At 44.5% G+C, this 21614-nt stretch overlaps 1 protein-coding gene, 1 long non-coding RNA gene and 1 pseudogene across 8 annotated transcripts in view; 2 read left to right on the forward strand and 1 right to left on the reverse strand.

The window, feature by feature from the left end:
• The window catches only part of LOC120614372 (uncharacterized), a 120269-nt gene extending 118357 nt beyond the window's left edge, over positions 1 to 1912 (forward strand). The window contains exons 3-4 of one of the 2 annotated variants that reach the window (XR_005655944.1): positions 682 to 823; positions 1052 to 1912. This is a non-coding gene — a long non-coding RNA (uncharacterized LOC120614372). The remainder of the gene's footprint in view (positions 1 to 681; positions 824 to 1051) is intronic. The other variant, XR_005655947.1, reaches the window with a different exon arrangement.
• ATP10B (ATPase phospholipid transporting 10B (putative)) overlaps positions 1 to 21614 on the reverse strand; it is a 135486-nt gene that overhangs the window by 52712 nt on the left and 61160 nt on the right. For all 6 annotated transcript variants that reach the window (XM_039877200.1, XM_039877190.1, XM_039877159.1 and 3 more), the window contains 4 exons: positions 17439 to 17643; positions 5810 to 5895; positions 3034 to 3140; positions 1064 to 1195 (listed from right to left, as the gene is read on the reverse strand). In XM_039877200.1, the coding sequence (XP_039733134.1) occupies positions 1064 to 1195; positions 3034 to 3140; positions 5810 to 5895; positions 17439 to 17643 (530 nt within the window). The remainder of the gene's footprint in view (positions 1 to 1063; positions 1196 to 3033; positions 3141 to 5809; positions 5896 to 17438; positions 17644 to 21614) is intronic.
• LOC120616975 (uncharacterized) lies at positions 14160 to 14275 on the forward strand (annotated as a pseudogene).

Raw genomic sequence — 21614 nt, forward strand, 5'->3', positions numbered from 1 at the left:
AGATCAACTTAAACGGTTGGGGTCACTCGTCTGTGTCCCCCGCCGCCCCCCACAGAGCCGTGGTGGAGCTTGGGCGGAGCTTGGTTCTAATCAGGCCTGGTCTTGCACCTAGGACTAAAATGATTCTCCTTTGGACCAGTTGTCTGCCCCTGCCACCTACCGCCTCTGGCAAATGCCTACTGCGAATGGGATTCAGCTCTAGCAGCTGCCTCCTTAAGGAAGACTTCCTTCCTTCCTCCCATAATACCTGTGCTCCCATAATACCTGTAGGAGAGTGAATAATGGCCCCTTAAGGTGCCCACCCCCGAATCCCTGGGCCCTGTGAATGTGCCATCTTAAATGGCAAAAGGAACTCTGTGGGCGTGAACAAGCTAAGGATCTTGAGATGAGGAAAGGTATCCTGGGTTATCTATTGGTGGGCTCAATGATATAATTACAAGTGTCCTTATGAAAGGGAGGCAGAGGGAGATACTACCGCAGCAAAGGAGAAAAACCATGTGAGCAGAGGTCTGAATAATACTCTTCAAAGATGAGGTTCTCCCCTTAGAGCCTCTGGAAAGAGCCAGCCCTGTTGACACCTCGATCTTATTATAGTAGCACTGACGTTGGACTTCTGAACTCGAGTTAACAGAATAGATCTGTGCTGTTTTAGACCACTAAGTGTGCATTCACTTTTTTCAGGAGCAGCAGGAAACAAAGACAGCCCTTGTGTGTGGTCCTCGCTGGGGGTGCGGATTTTATTACTGAGCCTGTCCACCTGCTGGGCTAGGAGCTCCCCCGGCCCGCCTTGTTATCCTCTCACCTGAATAGAGGGCCTGGGTAGGTAGGCATTTCTCGGACAAATAAATGGTGGATGACAGTCCTACTATTTCGAGTACATAATGCTTTCAGGAGGTATTTGCGAGCTTGTCTGAGTTCGTTAGCGCCCTGTTAAAGTGCAGGGTTGGCTTCATTTTTTTATGAAGTGTATTTTATAGATGGGGAAACTGAGGCTCAGAGAGTTGAAGCAACTGGTCCCCCCAAAAAGATTACTGTGTGTTGTTCTTTCCAGAACATTCCATACCTACAGCTCCGATGAGGCACATGAGGAAGAGGAGGCCGATGCAGAAGAAGATGTCCGTGTTCATGCGTCGCTCGACCTTACTGCGTTTGTACCGGGGGCCGCTGTTGTTCAGCATGGCTTTTGTCTCGTGGCCTGGAAGAGAGAATGAGACTATCAGTGCCTTGGCCCGTTTGCCTCGCGGCCCCCCAGCTCTTGTCACAGGAGCTTACAGTAAAAGAGAGGCTTCCTTCTCTCGGCTGCCTCAGGGAGGGTGCTGGGAACAGCCGGAGGAGCCTCGCACGATTGTCCGCAGGTATCTATGGAGCATCCCCTACGTGCCAGACACTGAGGGGCAGTGACAGAGCTACCACGCACAGATTGCGCTCTGCATAACTCCGGAGGTCGTCCTCGCTTCACAGCTGTTAGAGATTTGTAAGTTTATTAGGACCCATTTCTGGTAAATGACAATAAGCTGTCTTGAGGAAGGGCTATCTTTTCCTGATTTGCACAAAAGCAGTGTTATGGGCTAGTGGTGGAATATGGTGGCTAAGCCAGATGACTCACCTTCTGGTGAAAACACACAAGGAAACAAATTAGATAACTGCAGTTATTAATAAGTCCCATGAAATAAAGAACAAACAAGGGACTAATAAATAAGAGATATTAGAGATCATGGTCAGGGAGGGCTTCTCAGAGGAGGTGACATTTAAGAGAGCCTTGCGGGGGAAAAGGAAGAGTTGAGAGGAAAGGGTTTTAGGCTGGGGAAACAATATGTGCCAAGGCCCTAGGGCGGGAAGGCCAGTGATGTCCCTTTGTTTCTCTGCCTAAGCTGCTGGTGTTGCGTGTGCGAGAGCATTCGGGGCCAGCGGCCTCCACCCGCGAGAAACCCACGCAAGTCCACTCTTGTCTCGAAGTCATGCATAAAATTTTGTTCAAAGAAAGGACAACAAAATTTGAAAACTACCAATCTCATCCAGTTACTCTCTTTTCTAGCTAGAGAAAAGCAGAAGGAAGCTGCCCAAAGCGAAAGAATAAACGAACACCAGAGCCGCACTGGGAACGCAGGGCTCTGGGTCCCAGCCTCCTTCTCCTCCCACCAGCCCGTGGTACCCAAGCTGCACGGGGAAGAGCTGGGAGGCCCTCTGAGACTTTGTCTTTAGACAGAGCCTGTCCTTCCAGGATGCTAACGTCTTTAACTACCATGCTGTACTCCTTAGCAGTTGAATTAAGAAAAACACCAGTCACACATTTTTCTGTGCAAAATTAAAGGAAACCAATATATCAGCTCCAGCAGTGAATGGGGTTTAGCGCTGGTTAGCTGGTTGCCCGGTAGATTTAAAGTGGCCACAGAACAGTAGGACCGAGCAAACTCTAGGCTTATTAAATGAGACTCAAGCCACTGCAGGGGTGAGGGGTTCCTGCAGCACAGGGAGGGCAGGCCGACTGCGGCTTCCTGCCCGCCTCAGGCTCGCCCCGTACAAGGGGTCCTGGGATCCCCCTCTGCACACACCTGCTCCTCACCTTCTGAGATTCCTCTGTTCTTTCGGCAAGAATTGGACTTAAGGTGGAGGCAGTATGGTGTATTGGTTAGAACATGGGCTCTAGAGTTGGAGTTGGACTGCGGATACCTGACTGTGGCTTATGTGGAATTAACCTCGGGAGATGAGGAAATCGGGGCACCCAAGCTGGAGTGGTCACGTCCGGTGAGGCTATGTTGTTAGTGCAGCAGAACCATGAGAGGTGCATGTGTGGGGGTTGCCCTCTTGTCTTTTATACAGTTGGGTGATGGTGATGTGGAATCTAATTATATCTCCTGGGGACCGAGTGAGCAGAGCCTCTGCGATCCCATCCTCAGCCTGCTTAGCTGAGAAGCGGGAAGTCACGTAACTCTTCCTCTCAGAACTAATGTGAGTTCCTACCGACTGGAGCTGGATTTGGAGGAGGGGATGGAGGGGAATAAAGGGCAGAAGAAGCTGTCCAGGGACAATGACCTGCATAGATGACAATGCCAGCAGCCACCTCGGTGTTTCTGATGGTGCAGCCTCGAAGCAGAAGACTCTCACTGCCAAAGCCGGTCCTGGTCTGGTCAGGGTGCTCCCTGGGGACGAAGAAAGTCAGAGAGTGGCTGGGTGGCCTCCATGCTCTCACTGGTCACGATGATGTCTCCGCGGCATCGCATAACCAGAAGTGGAGTGAACACGATCCCCCTCCTCCCTCTTTTTCAGAAGAGCGATATTAACTGGGAATCTAATCTCCATGTTCAAGTGCAACTCTTCATCGCTTTTGGGAGGTCTGGTGGGGAATTACCCAGCCTTAACGAGATCGTCGCTTACCCTCCAAAAAGCAGAACTCTGCTGAAAAAGCCTCAAAATAGTTTATGAGGGAACTGGCTTCTGGCCCCACAGGGACTTAGTTGTGTTCCCTTTAGGCTGTGTTCACATGCTCACTGTCACCTGGCTGCTGGGACCAGAACCGCACAAGCTGAACGTCCGAGAACACAGCAGAACTGTGGGTGCAGTTCCCGCTGGTACAGTGAGGTGAGTGACGAAGGGCAGCTCACAGCCCTCGTTCGTTCGAGCTCCGTCTCTCACTCGGCCTTGCTCCTGGACTGTCCTCTTGCTTGTCTCTTACAAAATAAACAGACCTTACAGGAGGTGGGCGGTGGCCCCGTGTGCAGTGCACTGGGGGCGGCTTCCCAAGGCAGGATAGTTTTATCCTTGTTCTAGCCTCAAGGAGCCCGGTAGTTTTCCAACTCACACTAGAAAATTCTGGGTCCAATTCACCACTGATTACCCAGTGTCTGGCCATTATTCTGGCCTGACACTGGTTGAAAGGACATTTTTATGCTGCTCTAAGGTGATAACATATGATAACGGCTTCTACTTCTCCTGGTTGTAATATTCCTTTTCAGTGGATGGTAGGAGAGAATTTGCTATCTCATGGCTGCTCTTCTATTAAGCCCTCCTTGTTTATAGGGATGCTTTATTTTACTGACCCTAGAGCGGCCTTTCTCTACCTTGACACTATTGACATTTTGGGTGGGCTCATTCTCTGTTGTGGGGTCTGGCTTGTGCTTTGTAGGATGTTTGGCAGCTTCTCTGGCCTCTCTGCTCACTATATGCCAGCGGCACCTCTCCCTAATTGTGACAATCAAACATGTCTCTAGACATTGTAAAGACCCCCTTGGGGGGTAGGGGAAGTGGAGGAATCACCCCTGATTGAGAACCAAGCACTATAGAGGTTTTTTTTTTTGTTTAAAACTTGCATTTTCCTATCTGACACCCCTAATCTTCACTCAGAGAGTTAAAGGGATGCAGGACCACAGTGGAGAATTCTCCACCGTACCGTGGTTGGCTTCTGGGCTGACCGACTGGACTTCTAGTGCTCACCAATGAGGCCAAGGCTGCTGGCACAAGCTGTTTGGGGGCAGAAAGATAACAAATCGAAACCCAGCAATGAGGCTATAGAAAAATGACTCCAGGCACCAGTGACTTGGGGTGAACTCAGTCCACAGACCTCAGGCACGAGGGGTGGACCCCTTGATGGGGCAGGTGGAAGCTCCACCCTGCCAGATGCCTGTGGCGAATCCTCCTCTCTCCCAGGAGTTCATCCCCTTCTCTGTCTCCATCTGCGCTCTCTGTGCTTCAGAAAATTCATTTGTGTTTAATGGCTGCTATTTCTCTTGTATTGTTCTTACCCTTTCCCCTCTCATATTGCTCCTCATGACATCCCCTGTGGCCTGAGAAAAAACATGGGTGGAGGGAAAGCATAGACATCACTCCAAGACTTGTGGAAGTCGCAGTAACAGGCCTGAGCTCTGTACTGCACGACCATGGGAAGCACTGGGGTCGGCGTGACAGGACCTGCACTCAAGTCCTGGCTTTGTCTTACACCTGCTGGGTGCCTCAGGGTGAATCTTGATAAGTCTTAGAGCATCAGATTCCCTGTCTGATTAATGAGGATCATTTTTATCTGGCTTGTTGGACAGATTAAATGAGATGATATACTCCGTGAAACAATTCTAAAAACCGTTAAAGCACTATGTAAGGGCAATTATTTGTATCTGTTACCACTGCTGGTTTTTGCAGTAAGACCAGTAGTCTGATGTGGGAGCAGAAATACAGTAAAATTCTCAGGCCAAAAGAAAGATGAAGAATACTAATAACAATAATTGTAGCAGTAGCAGCTACCGTTAACTGAATATTTACTCTGTCAGTCGCTGTGTTAAGGGCTTCGCATATGATAAACAACTCAATTCTCAGAAAAGAAAAATCCTATGATGTAGATATTATAATCTTTACAGATGTGGAAACCAAGCCCAAAGAGGTTAATTAATTTGCCCAAGGTCACACAGCTTGTCAGTGACAGCATCTGGCTTCAAACCTTGGTCTATCAAACTCCAGTGTCCTTGTTCTTACCTACAAGGCAATACAGTCTCTTTCAGAAAACCAATCTTAATTAAATAAAATCGCCTCCCTTGAATCAGAGTGTGGTCTTGATTTTGATGCTATTTCACCAGAGTTCTAAAAACAAAATTAGCAAATTTAACCCTGTGAGGTAATTAACTGTCACTCTAGCAAAAAAAAAAAAAAAAAAAAAAGAAAAAGGAAAGTTTCACAACTAGGTTTGTCTAGCCTTTTTTGATAAAAAGAAATAAACTTCCTCAGGACCTGATGCTTATATGTTTGGCCATTTCGAGAGAAAAAAAAAAGCTTTCTAGCTGCAGAGGAGATATTTACTAGCAGCATGCAGGCTTTGAATACTTACATATAACCCTTAAATCTGTTGAGGTGGTTGTTGGGTTTCTCACACACGATGGTGTTGTGGAAATGTTCCGGTTCGAACTGCACCTCCTGTGGGAGAGAGGATGTCACGAAGTTATTAAGAGGGATCTAGTTTTAATAGGATCACTGGAAGCTAATCATTGTTAGAACCATTGCAAATAAGGTAATCTCTGCTTTGCCACGCTGTGATGGTTGTAACGTGTGAGGAGAAAAAGTGAAAGGTTCATTAAGGAGAAAGTAGATGCGAATGAAGTTGGGATGCACGGCAGAGAAAAGGTGGGAGACTGCACTTCTTTGTCAGGCCTGGGGTCGAGTCCCTAGACCAGCACTGTCCAGTAGAACTTCCTGCAATGAAGGAAATGTTCTAAGTCTGCGATGTCCAATGCGGAGGCCACTAGTTGCATGTGGCTACTGAAATGTAATAGGATGACAAAAAAATTGATTTTGAAATTTTATTTAATTTTAATTAATTTAAAGTTAAATAGCTATATATAGCTAGTGGCTACTGCACTGGGCAGCACAGAAATAGATGATCAAAAAGAAGAGATTATATAACACGCCACCTAGAGATAGCCAAGTAATATCCTTGTGTATATAATACTCAGGGGTTAAAAAAATACAGATGTATATACTCACACATTTCTGTGTGGACCGTTATACATTTTGAAATACAGTTATGCATTTCAAAATTGAGATGATGTTTACCTTGAACATTTCACATGTTATTAAAATTTTCTACATCTTTATTAACATTTGCATAGAAAACTATTGTATGAATGCCACCATATTTTGTCATTTCACTATTAAACATTTATGTTGTTTCGATTTGTTTTGTTATTGTAAAAATGCTGTGAAAACAGTTGCTCGCAAAACAAATAAATAGCATTTACTGTACTCTCATTTCTGTCAGATGCTGTGATGAAAGCTTTACCCATAGTGTTTATTTTCAAGCCTACAATTATTGTACAGAGTAGGAAAATACTTTGAACACATCCTTGGCTCTCCACATTTTCTCTTATATTAGGTATTTTAGTTGTATAATCTCTTACGGTCCAACGGGGGGAAGACACAGCTGGGGGTGGGAAATCCCGCTTTCTAATTCTACCCCACATTGACGACTGCTGTGTTCATCTCCTGAGCCTCAGTTTCCTTGTCTGTAGAATGAGACTAACATCTCCTTCCCTGTGCTGTGATTTCATCAGTGCCCCCAAAGATAGAATCCATGCGGGAAAGTCATGAAAGGTGTAACATGCTATGCACACAGAAGGAAGGCATGCTAGAGAAATGGTTTCCTGTGTAGAGCTTTCAGCATGGGGAGTGAATTTATGGCTGAAAGCTTCAAGGTACAGCTGTTCAAAGGAACAAATTGATTAGAAGAAATGACAGCATTTTCTGGCTTCGTGTAAATATACTGTCCATTGTATCTGCGGGGGCACCGACATAAATAAACTCTCCAGTCACTTGAAATAAATTACCCATCCAGAAGTTCCTAAAAATATGTCCCTTTTCCCTCCAGGTATCGATTCTTTCAGGGACAAACACTTGCCGAGCTCTGAGATGCTGACAAATCAGGCTGTAATTTGTCAGCTGCTTTCATGCCCCTGATTAAGCCATGTGCTTCTCTCCTGATCCATACCACTCGGCTCATTGCTGGCTTTCTCAATCCAAACTCATTTCAGATAGGAGTGACAGCGGGCTCTGAGAGCTAATGATCCTGCTGCAGGGAGTCCCTGTCATCTGTTTAATTGGGCCTGGTAGATCCCGGCAATGACCAAGTTTGCCCCTGTTGTCTCTCATTGGGGCTCTCCAGTGACCTTCCTCCTGAAATGTCCCTTATTTTGCTTTTCTTCTGGGCATTGGCCTTGGGTCCTTTCTCTGTCTGCCTCTCTTCATGGAGAGGTGACCTCACCTTTTCTAGCTACCTGTTCCCTGGGCATCCTCCCTCCCCAGGATGGGCTGTGGAGAGGGGCACATGGGCTCTGCTATCTCTAAAGACAGCCCATCAAATTCTTGCTTTGAAGGGTTTGTTGTAGCCAACTCCAAGGGATGCTAGCAGAACCCGAGGACAGGAAGGAATTGCCACACATTCTAAATCTGACATGTCCTTATTTTAATCTGGAGTTTTTGATTCCCTTCGGATTCACTACCCCACAGCTTTCCTTAGCTTGTGGACGAAACCCACCCAATCAACTTTCCTTTCTACCCAGCCTTTTTTCTTAGGCACTGTCTTCGATGGAAGTCTCACAAACAACAAAATGGCCTGGGAACCATCAGGGTCCAGGAAAAGATAAACCCCTTCCAGAGAGGAGAGTGTGTGTCTCTGTTTTCTTCAGGCCAGACCCACTCACCTTGAGCACTGATATGTGCCAGACACCTGTCATTACGATCTCACAAGAAAGCAACTGTATCATGGCTGGTAAGTAACAGAGCCAGGATTACAGTTCCTATTATTGGCATCCAAAGCCAATTGTGATAATCATCACTGTCATCATCATTGTTACCATCATACTTATTCCTCTTCCTCCTCTTATTGTAATTATTATTGCTGTAGCAAACACTTATTTCAGTGCTTATTATATGCCAAGAACCAACTAAGTATTTTATACATGCCATTTCCTTTAATTCTCCAACAAGGGCCTGACTAGTCTCCCATTCATTTGTTTATACATTCAAGCATTTACTGAATATCCATGATATATGAACCACAGAAGGAGTGAGAGAGCGTCAGAGAGAAGGAAGAGAATATTGACACAAATCAATTATTGCGGCCATAAAACAACTCAAAGTTCCCAGTTTATCAATGGTGGTATCTATGACAGCAAAGGAAAGTCAGCCAAGTGTTAGTGTGTAATGACTCTTCAGGATAAGGTACTCCTCACTGACCTATGGCCCAGATGCAGTGAGCTTCATCTTCCCAGAATCACTGGGAAGGCCAAGGTGAAGCAAACAGGCTGAAATATGTTCCAGTAACTGGAATAGGCCATTTCTATTTTACTAGCCTCAACTTTTATTTTCCTAGGCTTAATTTCCTCTGTTCTTCACAACTGATCTCAAGTTGGTCTGTACACATGACTACATAAATTCACGAACATATGAACACATTCTACTTTCCTTTCTTTAACAATCCTTTAACTTCCTTTTGGGAAACTCTCTTCCTTGGTTTGTAATCTTGATGGGAATGTAAATCTAGATGCCCTGCCCACCAGATTCTCCCACTGTGGGACTTTGACTTGAGCGGAATGACTCAAGAAAGAAAAAAACAAATGAGGCCATTAAGTAATCACTGCTCCCAATTTCTCCCACTGCATCATTTCCTGGTTCTTTCTGAGTCTGTCTTCAAATTTCCTTTGATTTCGTGAGCCATATTGTGTGCGTCTTCCCTTCCGCCCCACCTCCCACCACATTTTTCTAATAATTTTGTTTTGCTTGCGTTAGATCATTTCTTTTGCTTGCAAAAAAAGAATCCTAATCAACACATGGCCTCCTCAGTCGCATGGGCATATCTGGGCCCTTAAAAATATAATGGTGTTTATTAATCTGGTAAAATTACAGTTCATAAAATACTTCCCCTTATATACTTGATCTTATTTGATCTTCCCAACTCTTCTGTGACATGTTCAGGACAGGTTATCCCCACGTTATTGGAGAGAAAACTAAGCACTGATTATAGTGAGTAATTTACCCAAGGTCACACAGCTAATGAACATCCAGGTTTGTCTGGTTCTAAAGTGTGCACTGTTCTTTGGTTGATGTAAGCATTTAATGCTGTCTGTCCACAGAGCAAGCCCTCTGGGCCTTTTTCATGTCTTTGCAAGTTTTCCACAGTGATGTTTCTCTTAAACTTTCATTGCCAGGTTGAAGGGTTACAACTCTTAAGGGCCCATCTGTCCACCACAGACCATAGCAGTCTCTCTTTCCTTTAAACCTAGACAATTCTTATCTCCATACCACTTACTTGGAGCTTGTCTTATGCTTTGGATTGTCAAATACCAAGCTGTTTCAATAAGTCGGTTGGTAGATCAAGTGTTGCAACTAGTCTACAAATTCCCACGTAGACAGAGTAGAAATGAGTCTCACATATACATGGTTTTCCATTTCTGTAGGAATTCTTGAAATTGGTAAATCACAAGTCCATTTAAAAAAAGTTATCAAATTTATAAAAACTTTGTTTTGATTTACTTTTTAAAAAATAATGGACTCTGAAAGGTCAAATACTTTCAGGGAGGAAGGTTTAGGGGGTTATCAACTTTTTTTGATAGTCACAGGGGTCTTTACATTAAAAAAAAAAAGGACTTATAGTCTTAAGGTCTTAGAGGACAAGAAGTACAACTTAGACCACTTGGAAAGCCCTCCATGGCCATTAGGAAATATTTGAGAAAGACTGTGTAATCGAAGAAAGATAAATCAGCTAATCTCTTTCCTCGAACACACATTGTTTCCTGAGTTTTTACTCTGAGTGATTTTTGCGAAAAAGAAGAGCTGAACCAAGAGTCACCATATTTCTGTGCAGCTGAGTCTGTTTTGCACCCCTCCCCCAACCCCATTGCAGAGCACTTCCGAGGACTCGGCGAGGACTAGGGGTTCCAGGGTATACAATCCACGCCCACCCGGCAGCTATACAAGAGATGCACTGCAAGAATACTATTTAAAATTTTGCTTTCTTTCTTTTTTTTTTTTAAAAGCATACTAGTTTGGATAAATGTAGAAGGAAATGTTCTTCACACCCCACTGCTAAACCAGGTGACAGAGGTCTCCTTCCTGGCATACAAATTAAACAACTTGCTGATTTCTGAGAATCCTATCTGAAAACTAATGACAGTTACCAGCACTTGATAAGCTTCCTGCTTTCAGGTCTGAGTTCTTTTCAAGATAAGCCGCAACAGAGTGACTGGCAGTTACTTTCCCCTCTGATCTGGATGAGGAAATGGTCTGCATAGGCAATCACCCTGGGTCTCTCTGCCTGCTGGAGGGATTCCCACAGAAGCACATAGATTGGGCTGGAGGGCTGTGGGAAGAAGACCAAGGATTTTTACAGTCTGTGTTCCCCTTTTTTCCAGTGGACCAATATTGACTAAATTGAATCTTGAAATCTTTTTTTTTTTTGTTAAGTTGAAGTAAAATTTGCATATAACATTAGTTTTAGGTATCAAAGTAAGACTACTGAGGTCATGGCACAAGAACTCAGGAGTCAATTTGAAGACGTTCCCACTGGCTAAAGATGGGGCAATCAATAAAGATAATAACTGCACTGATTTTATATCCATCAAATACGTCTAAATCCATGAGTTCATAAAAAAGAACTCATCGGTCACCTTTGAAGGATGCTAGGGAGTTAACTCATGTAACCCTGACATCAACATGCACAAACACAAATCTAACTGGAATCTGATTTAGGTACTAGATCTAGCTACCAGTTTTAAAAATATGTAGTACAGAGAAATGTGTCAAATGACACCATAGGAAGATAATGTAATCAGTGAAATCAAGACTATAGGAGATTTTACAAGACATACAAAACCTGGTTTATTTAGCAACAAAAACTAAATATGTAAAAAAAAAAAGGTAGAATAGGGAACCTATAGAGTAAAAGAAATTTAAAAAACTAATCTCAGTATTTGGCCTTATTTGGATCCTGTTTCAAACAAACTGAAAACATTGAACACTAATTCCAAAGTTGATATTGCAGAATTAGTGCTAATGTTTTAGGTATGACAATGGTATAATAATATATTTTTTAAAAACCCTCTATCCTTGAGAGGTAGATATTGAAATGTTTATAGGTGAAATATAATACTGAAGATTTGCTTCAAAATAATTTGCAGAGAGAAGAGGGTGGGGACATAGCTAAAATAAGATTGATCATGAGTTGATTATTGAAATTAAGTGATAGGTACATAAACTTTATCATATTATTCTCTCTACTTCTGTATATACTTGAAATTTTTCATAATAAAAAATTTTTAAAAAGGAAGAAAATAAAAACACTGCCTGAGTTTAAATCTGAGCTGAGTCAATTGCTAGCAGGGCGACTTAACTGCTCTTGCCTAATTTGTGAAATGGGGATAATCAAAGTGCTTATCTCATCAGGTTACTTAGGAGTAGAAATGGAAATAGGTATACACACTTAGAAGAACTGCCCGTGCCTATGTTATATGCCCACTCAAGGTATCTATTGATATTACTTTGTTAATAGTATATTATCATGTAGATCCCATAGTAATAGAACCCTAAAAAACATGATCTCTAATCAACATTTAAGCAGTGGTAGGAAGACCAGGTATCATTGTTAAAGGAAATTTAGAACAGCCTGTTAGGGGCAGGTCCCATTACAGAATACACCAGGAAAGAGGATTTTTTTCCTCTGGTTCTCAGGACAGGCAGCTAGCTACTTTTTGCTTCATCTGAGGTGCACCAACACTGAAGTGGGATGGCGATAAATGACCCCCTTTCCCACCTCAAATCTGTCAGCAAAGTGTTTCTCTGCCCAAATACTTTAAAATCAGCACACACTTTCACTTCAGAGATCCAGGCTACCATGGTGATTCCCAATTGAGCGAACGGCTTAAAAGCACTACCCATCAGAGGAATGCAAGCTAATGAAGGAGGAGAGCCCTTTAACTTGGACAGTAAACAGGTAAACACAGCTATTACATGAATCTGTGATGCCCAGGCCAGTGCTTTCACACTTTCACGTGCACATAAACCACACTGGGATCTCGTTAAAATGCAGATTCTGGTTCAGTCTGGGGCAGGGTGGGAGACTCCACAGTTCTCTCCAGTGACACTGAAGAGGCTAGTCTGGGCTTCACTTGATGGAGCAAGTTCTTGGGTGCCACCAGGAAATAACCAACACACACGCTTCATTAGAATTCAGGCTTCAGTGATTTGGATAATAGGTGATGATGAAGAGAAAACCACAGGCCCCAAATGGTGTCACTTGTGATAAAGCCCATGCTACTAAAACCACATTTAATATCTGACCTAACTGTTGAGCCTCTTCCAAAATCTAATCTTAATTAACCAGTCTGAAATTTCCCGGCCAACACCAATGAGGTAATCCCTCACACTGGAAACTCTCTATTCTCCCACAGAAAGAAGAGGCATTTGGCATGATAAAAACCCAAAAGATGTCCTGGCTCAAAAGTAATCCTTTTCTTCTGTTACTAGCCCCCTTGCCCCACCTCTTCCTACAAAAACATTCCATCTCGCACGGCCCCTCAGAGCTCCATTCCAGTTGCTAGATGGGGTGCTGCTGAATTCATAAATCTCTTAATAAAACCAGTTAGATCTTCAAGTTTACTCAGTTGAATTTTGTTCTTTAACACGAGAAATGTGTTTGATCTGAAATACTAATTAGGAGAATTTATTTCTGACTCTTTGGTAAATGCTCCATTTGCCAAAATGAATGGCACATACTCATTCTCAGGTTTACCTATCTTGGAAATCTTTTAAAAAAAAAAGAGGTTTCAGGTATCAGAATGTCACCAAAGAGAAAACTGTACAATTCTCTAACGACATCCTCTTGCCTGCTAGGCGCAGTAGCATAATTCTAATGTTGGATTCCTTCCCTTTCTGCCCTTTCCCCAGTAATGAAATGTGGGAATAAATATTTCAGGAACAAGTCAATAATTTTGTGAATTCTAAGATGGCCCATCACAATAAAAGTTACAACTGAAAAAAAAAAATTGGCTTGGTGCAAGTTGAATTCTGAGAAAAGGATTTTGAAACTAACTCTCTGGCAACCTTCAGAATGATGTGCCCTGTAACGGAGGGAAGACTTTTGAGAAGCTCTGTCATTGTTACAATTTCATCTGAGTGTAGACAGCAAAGGGAAGAATGAACTGCTAAGCCATGAGGATCGTCAACATCTCTGTCCCTCCTTCCTTGTTGTGATTGTGTGTGTCCCACAATCCGGGTTTACATGTGCCCCAAATTGCCATAAGAATGCTAAAAATTACTGTCTCCAAAACCGGCTCTGAGCTTAAATAAGTTTGGAAAGCTGAGCGTTCGAGGATTTAACCAGCCTCCAGACTGCAAGTCTTCTCAGAGACCTTAGCATGATAATGTACATTGGAACACCAAGAGGGGGCCACGGCACATAAGCCTCTCAGTCGGATTTGACCAAGGGCTTTGTTTCTCAAGAACTCTCTCTTGGGATAAGGGTTTGGCAGACTCCACCTTGAGAAATGCTGGTCTGCAAGAGCTGGGACAAAGTTTGTCTTATTGACTTTGAATTAGACTATCTTTCTGTGGTTCCATAGCGTAGCGGTTAGCACATCTGCATTACACGCAGAAGGTCCTGGGTTCATGTCCCAGTGGAGCCATGGTCCATGGTCTTCGGCCATGCCACCCTGAACAAGCCCGATGTCTGATCTTGGAAGTTAAGCAGGGTCAGGCCTGGTTAGTACTTGGACGGGAGACCAGATAGGAAGACCAGGTGCCGTAGGCATTAAAAAAAATGTTAAAAAAAAAGAATATCTTTCATCATTCACGAGATGGTGAAAATGAATGTTGGGTGTATGTGTGGGGTGGGAGTTTCTAGAAATCTCTGTGGTTAGTAAAACCCTTTGGGCGAAGTGAAGGTCTCACAGACAACGGGGATTTAGAGGAAAAACAAGGTAACGAAAGCCATTAATACTTATAAGATATTAATTCCCAAAAAACCATATTTGGACGTCTTCAAAATCTTCTCTGAGACAAGTGGTAACATTTGCCTTTTTTGTACCTCGAAATTTTCATCTTTTAAATGAGAATCGTAATATTTACCTCACAGGGTGCTTACAAGGACTGAAAGAGACAATGCATGCAAAAGCACTAGCACCTGTAAGAAGCCCATAGATGGTAGTTTTGTTCTCATGGAAGTGCCCAAGGTGGCATCTTCCCTTTGCTGTACAGGTTTTCAAGGAGGTGGTGGTAGGTTCGTATCTAGGTTATTTAAAAAAATATGCATGCTCAGGCCCCTACTCCATATTGAATCATGATTTAGTGGTGGTGATGGAGAAGGAGGCATGAACATTTTAAAAACTACTGGGGACGAATCCCTAAGTTGTCATCTCACCTCTTTTGCATGGTACTGGGGTATGTTCCTTGGAATAAAAGGTTTCTGTTGTTAAATGTTTAGAAATGCTACCTACTGGTAGCTGGCCCCTCTCCTCTTGGGGATTATCAAGTATCTGAGAAGTCCTGCAGTACAAAACATTTGCAAACTTGTAACCTATTACCTTCTGATCTTACCTGACCTTGAGACGGGTGTTTATCTTGCACCTCTCATCAATGTTTTCATTCCACACGTTTGAGAAATACTATAGATAGAGTCAGCCAGAGAGAATTCTATCCACATTCAGGAATCTTTTTGTACTAAAGGCACAAGGGAGAAGCAAGGTAGCAAAGAGCAGCCAAATTCTTCTTCCCCAGGGAGCTGGCTAAGCCTACTTTTATTCCTCCTGCCACTTGCTCCTTATATGTAGAAAGAATATTGAAAATGATAGATGTGTACTCTCAAATAAGGATCTTTGGGTAATCTCAAGATAATAGTCAAAAGGCCAGGAGATGAGCTACTGAAACCTTAGGAGCCGAGACTCTGGATGAACCCGGCTTTGAATCTTGGTTCCGATACTTAGCTGAGTGACGTTGGGCAAGTTACTTAACCTTCTATGCCTCAGTGTCCTTATGTGTATAATGGGGATAATAAGAGCATCCGTATCATTGAGTTTTTGTGAGAATAAATGAGGTAATCATGCAAAGCCCCTTAGTAAGGGCTTAAGAAAAATATTATTACTACTATTATATAGAAATGGAAAAACGCATGAGCAAAGTGAGGTAGGGGGGAATCAAGAATTGAAACAATAGAAACTGTGGAAAAATTCAAGCTCACATAAATCTTCCTTCTTTTGCAAATGAATTTACTTTTTTTTTTTTTGCTAAGTCATTATCCCAGGCACCCCATGAGAATTCTGGGTTAGAGTTTGAGAGATGCTATTAAACTGGCTGGTCGGTAGCACTGGAGTGTAAATGACCCTTCATCTGGCTCTTCACTCAAGTCGAATCCCAAACTATCTGACTAACATGCAAGAAACAGCTTGGGAGCTGTTGCCAAGGACAAAACGAAAAGTGACTGGTTGAAACCCAACAACACAGAAATAGCTGCCCGAGAGAGAGTAAAGAGGACTCAGAATCGTGATGAGGAGGTGGGGGGCGCTAAAGGGAGATTTGTGAGCAAATACAAGTCTTGCTGCTCCCAGGACTAAAAAAAAAAAAGAGAGAGAGAAACAGCATACAAGAGAAAATCTCAGAATGCTCTGTTACGTGGTAAGTCTGAGGTGGCCGCCTTACACACTCACATACACGTGCGTGGGGGGTGTGCACACACGCACGCATGATGCATATTTCTTATTGTGAGGTGTGGTCAAAGACTTCCGCTCTAAAGGGCAGGCATAAGGCCCAGAAACTGCCTGTCATTGTGAGTCAAGTGGCTTTGTGAACTCACCCGGATCCCGCCCTGCCTTTCTGTGAACACTGGGGTGATTCGGTCAAAGTGGCAAGGACAAGCGAAGGCGAGAAAACTCAGAGACCAGCCCCGGGTGCAGTGACTGGCTCACACAGAGCCTGGAGACCGAGGGGCAGACCGAGCCACCGTAATATCGACACAGTGACGTGACGCGGTCACGGTGGGTTCCGTTTCCAGTGTGGCAACTGCAGCGGAGGCAGCGGCAAAGGACAGCGGGCTGTGTGTCTCCCGTGCACCGAAGCCTGTCTGCCCTTTACTCTCCTATCTCATTTGAATCTCACAGCAAAACTATGGGATGGCTATTAGTCTCACTGTCAGGAGGAGAACAAAGATTCCTGAGGACCGAATCAACATGCGAACAGGGAGAACTGTTTTATGAGAACTGTTCGTTGGGTGCTTTGCGAGGCAAAGTGAAGTACGGCGAATGGTCCCCTCTTGAGAAGTGTTAGTTGAGATAACAGAACTCACGAGAATCTTTGTGGAGTGAAGAATGTGACCTTCACTCAATTTCTCTCCAGCCGAAGACTGGCGGAGTGGAGAGAAGTAATAGAATTTCATTCTTTCTCACGGGTATAGAGAGGTACCGGACTGTAAATCAACTCTTCCAGGGGGGAATTTAAATTGAAAATTGCAATATCACGTCCACTTTTCGGTCAGTCAACACTCACTGCCCATGAACACCATGCGAGCTGCTGCCAGCTGCTGACTTGTCTCTCACCGTGTGTGTGTCTTCCTGCTACGTCATTCACACACGCATTGTTTAGGCTTCAGAACTACCCTATGGAGAGGTACTGCTTTGGCGCCCATTCCCCAGACGAGGGAATGAAGGTGAGAGAGGGCAATGACGTGCCGAAGGTGAGACGGCTCATAAATGGGATGGCTGGGCTCTGAGTCCAGCTCCGTCAGCCTCAGTTTCCTGGTCTGTGATAAGGGCATAACACCCACATCAGAGGGCTGCTGGGAAGATTAAAGGCGCCCCAGTGTTTGGGAAAAGGAGGCAGCCACTGCTTTCCCCTCTACACACCCGACTAGGGTCAACTTTCCAGTAGAGCTAGCTTGCTTCTCCCCTTAACCTTACCGTTGAAGACCTCAGGAAGAACCCTACCTGCTGAGAGAAGCCCCTCACCACACGCCTTTGCTTGAGGTTTGTCTCTCCATCCAAATTGGCGGTCTCCAGGTGGCAGATCCCGCTGGGGTCCGAGGAAAAGAGGAGGAGTATGTCTGCTGGGATGACCTCGTTGCATCGCACTTGGATGAAGTCGCCCACACGTACATCCTTCCAGCACCTCTGCACATAGCTCTGCTCTTTTCTTGGGTGGGAGAAAGACAGGGGTCAGATTGAGTTCTAAGGTTCTCCAGAAAATTAGTGAGTGAATGTGGTAAGGTCCTACCTGCAACCATCTTCCAGTCAGCCTGTCATGAGACTGCTCTGCATCTTACCTGACCCCAAAGGACCACCACCATGATCTGTCTAGAAAGCTAAGCATGATCTATGGAATCCCACCAGTAAAAGATCTGCCCTTATGATTATTTAGAGTTTTGATTGATGGCCGGAGGCTGACTGGGTGCTGTGCTGTCCTCACTTCCTATCAGGAGGAAAAATTGAAAGGAGAAGGTGATTGACCACACAATTATATTAGCATGTGCTCTTAAAGTCTGCCATTTCCAGTTATCACCGCAGAAAGCGGGGCCACAAGGGACTGCAGTAGAGAAAAGATGGGGCGAGAGTGGCAGTAGGGGAGGTGAGGATATAGGTCTCTGTCTGGGAAGACCTGGAGAGGGGCTGAAGTAGAAAACTCTGGGCTGACAGAGAATTAAAAAGATGGCACCAGGAACTTTGACAGGATGGAACCCACAGTAATGACAAAATCAGAGGGCTGAAGGAATCTGAGGAAATTATGCACTTTCTCTTCCCATCCAATTTATCAAGCTCAGACAATCACAGTGGCAACAACGTTGGCAAATTTAGCATTATGACCATGCCAAGCACTAGTGTTAATTAATACTTCATGTACTTGTATAATAACCCACAGGAGGAGATATTATTATGAAGAATTGAGGGTGCAGGAAAGATTTTCTGAGGTCTTACGAAACAGAGCTGGGGCCTGAGCCTGGGTCCAACTTGACACCAAATCACACAGTTTCCACTGCTTGGATCTCATCCTCCCTCCTCCATTTTTCCACTGCCAGCAAAAGGACACGCCACCACCCAAGGCTGTGTGTCGCATTTCAAGGAGCTCCTCCTGCTCAGCCAAATATTGAACTAGTTCTGCTCTCCCAGTCAACAGGACCTATTCTACCCTCTACCATTTTCATAATAACTTAAGGCACTCATCGGGTGTTCTATGAAGACTTTTGGACATGCCAAGTCAAATTTAACTTTCCAGTTGCCCTCAGTTTTTCTTGTGTGACAGTTTCAAAATCTCTCCTGGAGATGTGTGGGCTCTTCTGTCTCAGGCTGAGTTTAGAAATGTCCCTCTTTAAATGTGAGATGTAGAACCAAACCAATATCCCACATAGGGTCTTTTAACTGAGCCCAGCTGGCAGCAGGGGGCCTCTAAGTCCAGCCAGGCCTGGAGAGGTAGCTTTTACTGGTCTTCTCTGCTGATGCTGAGCGCCTCTGGGCATGTCATGGCTTCTGTTTCTGCTAGAATCTGAGCTGCCTTGGGTATGACAAGCCCACTCTTCCACAGAAAAAGAGGCATGGCTGGAATTTTCCCTTTCTCCTTTGACTTCATAGATTTCCCTGAGGAGGATAAGGGAGTTGATACCTCCCTTCTTTGGGACCCTCTAGAGCAAGGGTCCCCAATGCTCAGGCTGCAGACTGGTACCGGTCCATGGTCTGTTAGGAACCAGGCTGCACAGCAGGAGGTGAGCAGCAGGCGAGTGAGTGAAGTTTCATCTGTATTTGCAGCCGCTCCCCACTGCTAGCATCACCGCCTCGGCTCCACCTCAGATCATCAGGCATTAGATTCTCAGAGGAGAACCGGTCCCTGGTGCCAAAAAGGTTGGGTACTGCTGCTTTAGAGAATCCCAAGCAAGCCCTCCTCAGACCCCATTTTCCTTGTCATAAAAGATGCTTGCAGAGGACTCTCCCAGTCCCCTGAAATGAATATGCTTGCCTTTGGAAGGCCAAGGGGAGGTCAGATTAGAGTCTGTAAAATGATCAAGGCCCTTGGAATTAGAGAGCAGCCTTGCAATTCTAAAGACCCGCTGACTCCTATGGAAGTGCCTGTGGTTCTGGAGTGCTCTGGCTAAATTGAGTCATGGGCAATATCATTCCAATGGCCACTGAGACCACTTTTGAGGACTGGGGGCAATGCGTCTCTAGCCTTTTAGTAATAATTCTTCTTTTCAGGGAGAAGTATGTCACAGATATTTAAGCACTTTTCATTTCGTCAGCTACTTTTATGCTTCCTCTCTGCCCAACATCACTTTTTTTTCCCCCTGTGAAGAACAGTGACGGTCCCCCAAGATTTATTCCTCAGTGTCATTTCAGAAATACATGTTTCTGTTTATTGATGCATTTGGGGTGGATACTCCATCAGGAGTGTCAATGTTACTATCAAATCATTCATGCTCTCTCCCTGATTCAGAGAAAGAGGAGTCTTTTTCTTTAGAGCACCCCTGGGAACACCTGTTAAATGTCTGAGTATAGGCTTTTTAAAGGAACTGGAATGGATCATACTTTCTATGGGAAATCTCACAGGGTAAAGGAGTGACTGGCTTTCTCTATTGCTTTTTCTCTCTCCCTTTATGAGAGCATGCTTTTTTTTTAAAGAATCTTTAAATATTGCAGCAAAATTGCTCCAAGGAACAAGGATTATCACTCGACTTGTCTATCTTCTTTTCCACCTACCCCTTTGACATCTGTGTCCTATCGGATAATGCCTTTGGGGATGGTGGGGTATCAGTTATTGCCATAATCTCAGTATTCCACATGGTATTTGAGACAGGATTTAATGAGAGCATCTTTGACTCTGAGCAATATCCCAACTGCCAACACGTCCACAGCACGCTGGTCAAGGTCTGCAAATGCTAGCTGCACACGCAGGCACGTCAAGGGCGAGGCCAGAGCGTCTCCCCCTATGAACATCAGACCTCATTCTTCCCTTTTCTACTAAAGGGCTTCACTGCTTAGGATGGGATGTGGGTAACTAAGGGGACAGAAGATGGAGAGTTACGGAGATGAGCTTATGGTATATACATCTTTATGAACGGTCACTTCCATGAATTGGGCTGGAGTGTTGTCTTGTCAATTCGCATCATGATGACAGGTATCACAAGGTTGACGGAGCCGCTTAAGAAGCTGTAAGTCAGAGCGGTCTTTGTCTTCTACGTTTCTTTGGATCCCAGGGAAGTCACTGCTATGCTGGTAACAACCGTCTCTGCCTTTCCTATAGATGTAATTCTCTCTTCTTTAGGATGGCATGTGGTGGTGAGGACACTTCTCAGTCCCTGTTGTAGGCTCACCCTCCCCAGGACAGGGTTGCCCACATCCGGGGGTGTGCTTCCCCAACAGGGCACACATACCTCCAGGCACACGTCCTGTCGTGTGTGTCTGAGGGTGCTGAAGCTATGGGATCAACATGATTTTGGGGTGTTCGTTTAAAAAAAGTATGTTTTAGTAATTTAGCTGGCATATAACTTAAATAGTTATATTTATATTAACCCAAATATAGTCATGTTATGGAATAAGAATCAAAAGTCATAGGAACTTTAGGAGTAAAAAAGGCGACATCAGGGACATTTCCTTCTTGCGCTGGGCCACGTTGTGCTGGTTTCCTGGCCTGCTGGGTCCACTTTGTCTCCTCAATGGTCATGAACCTGAGTGGAAAAGGCAAAGATCCACAGCCCTAGGGGATCCAGCCCAAGGAGGTGACGAGTGGCCAAATCCAGAATACAGGTGACATGGAAAAGTGGCGTGCTCCCGCAGTGAATGATGCCTAGACATGGCCAGAAGCGGGCTGGGCGCAGCCTGAGGACACCGTTCCCTTCTTAATCTAGCCTGTTTGGAACGGCGGCCCCAGGTGGACGTGTCCACATGCTCTTGATCATCTCCTTGCTCAGTGAGTCCACACCTGGGAATGGACTGCTATTTTAGTTTCATGGAATGTTCACTGTTGTTCAAAAATATGACAAATCAGTGTGGTTTGGGACAAAGATGCCATCTGTCAGCTTCCGCCTCCCGGAGAAATTAAGTGGTGCCATGTTAGACAGCTGAGAGGAGATAGGGCTTATTAAGAGGTAAATAAAGAGTAAGAGAGGGTTGTAACTGACC

The sequence above is a fragment of the Pteropus medius genome, unplaced genomic scaffold (assembly GCF_902729225.1).
Source record: "Pteropus medius unplaced genomic scaffold, Ma_sr-lr_union100, whole genome shotgun sequence".
Classification (NCBI taxonomy): domain Eukaryota; kingdom Metazoa; phylum Chordata; class Mammalia; order Chiroptera; family Pteropodidae; genus Pteropus; species Pteropus medius.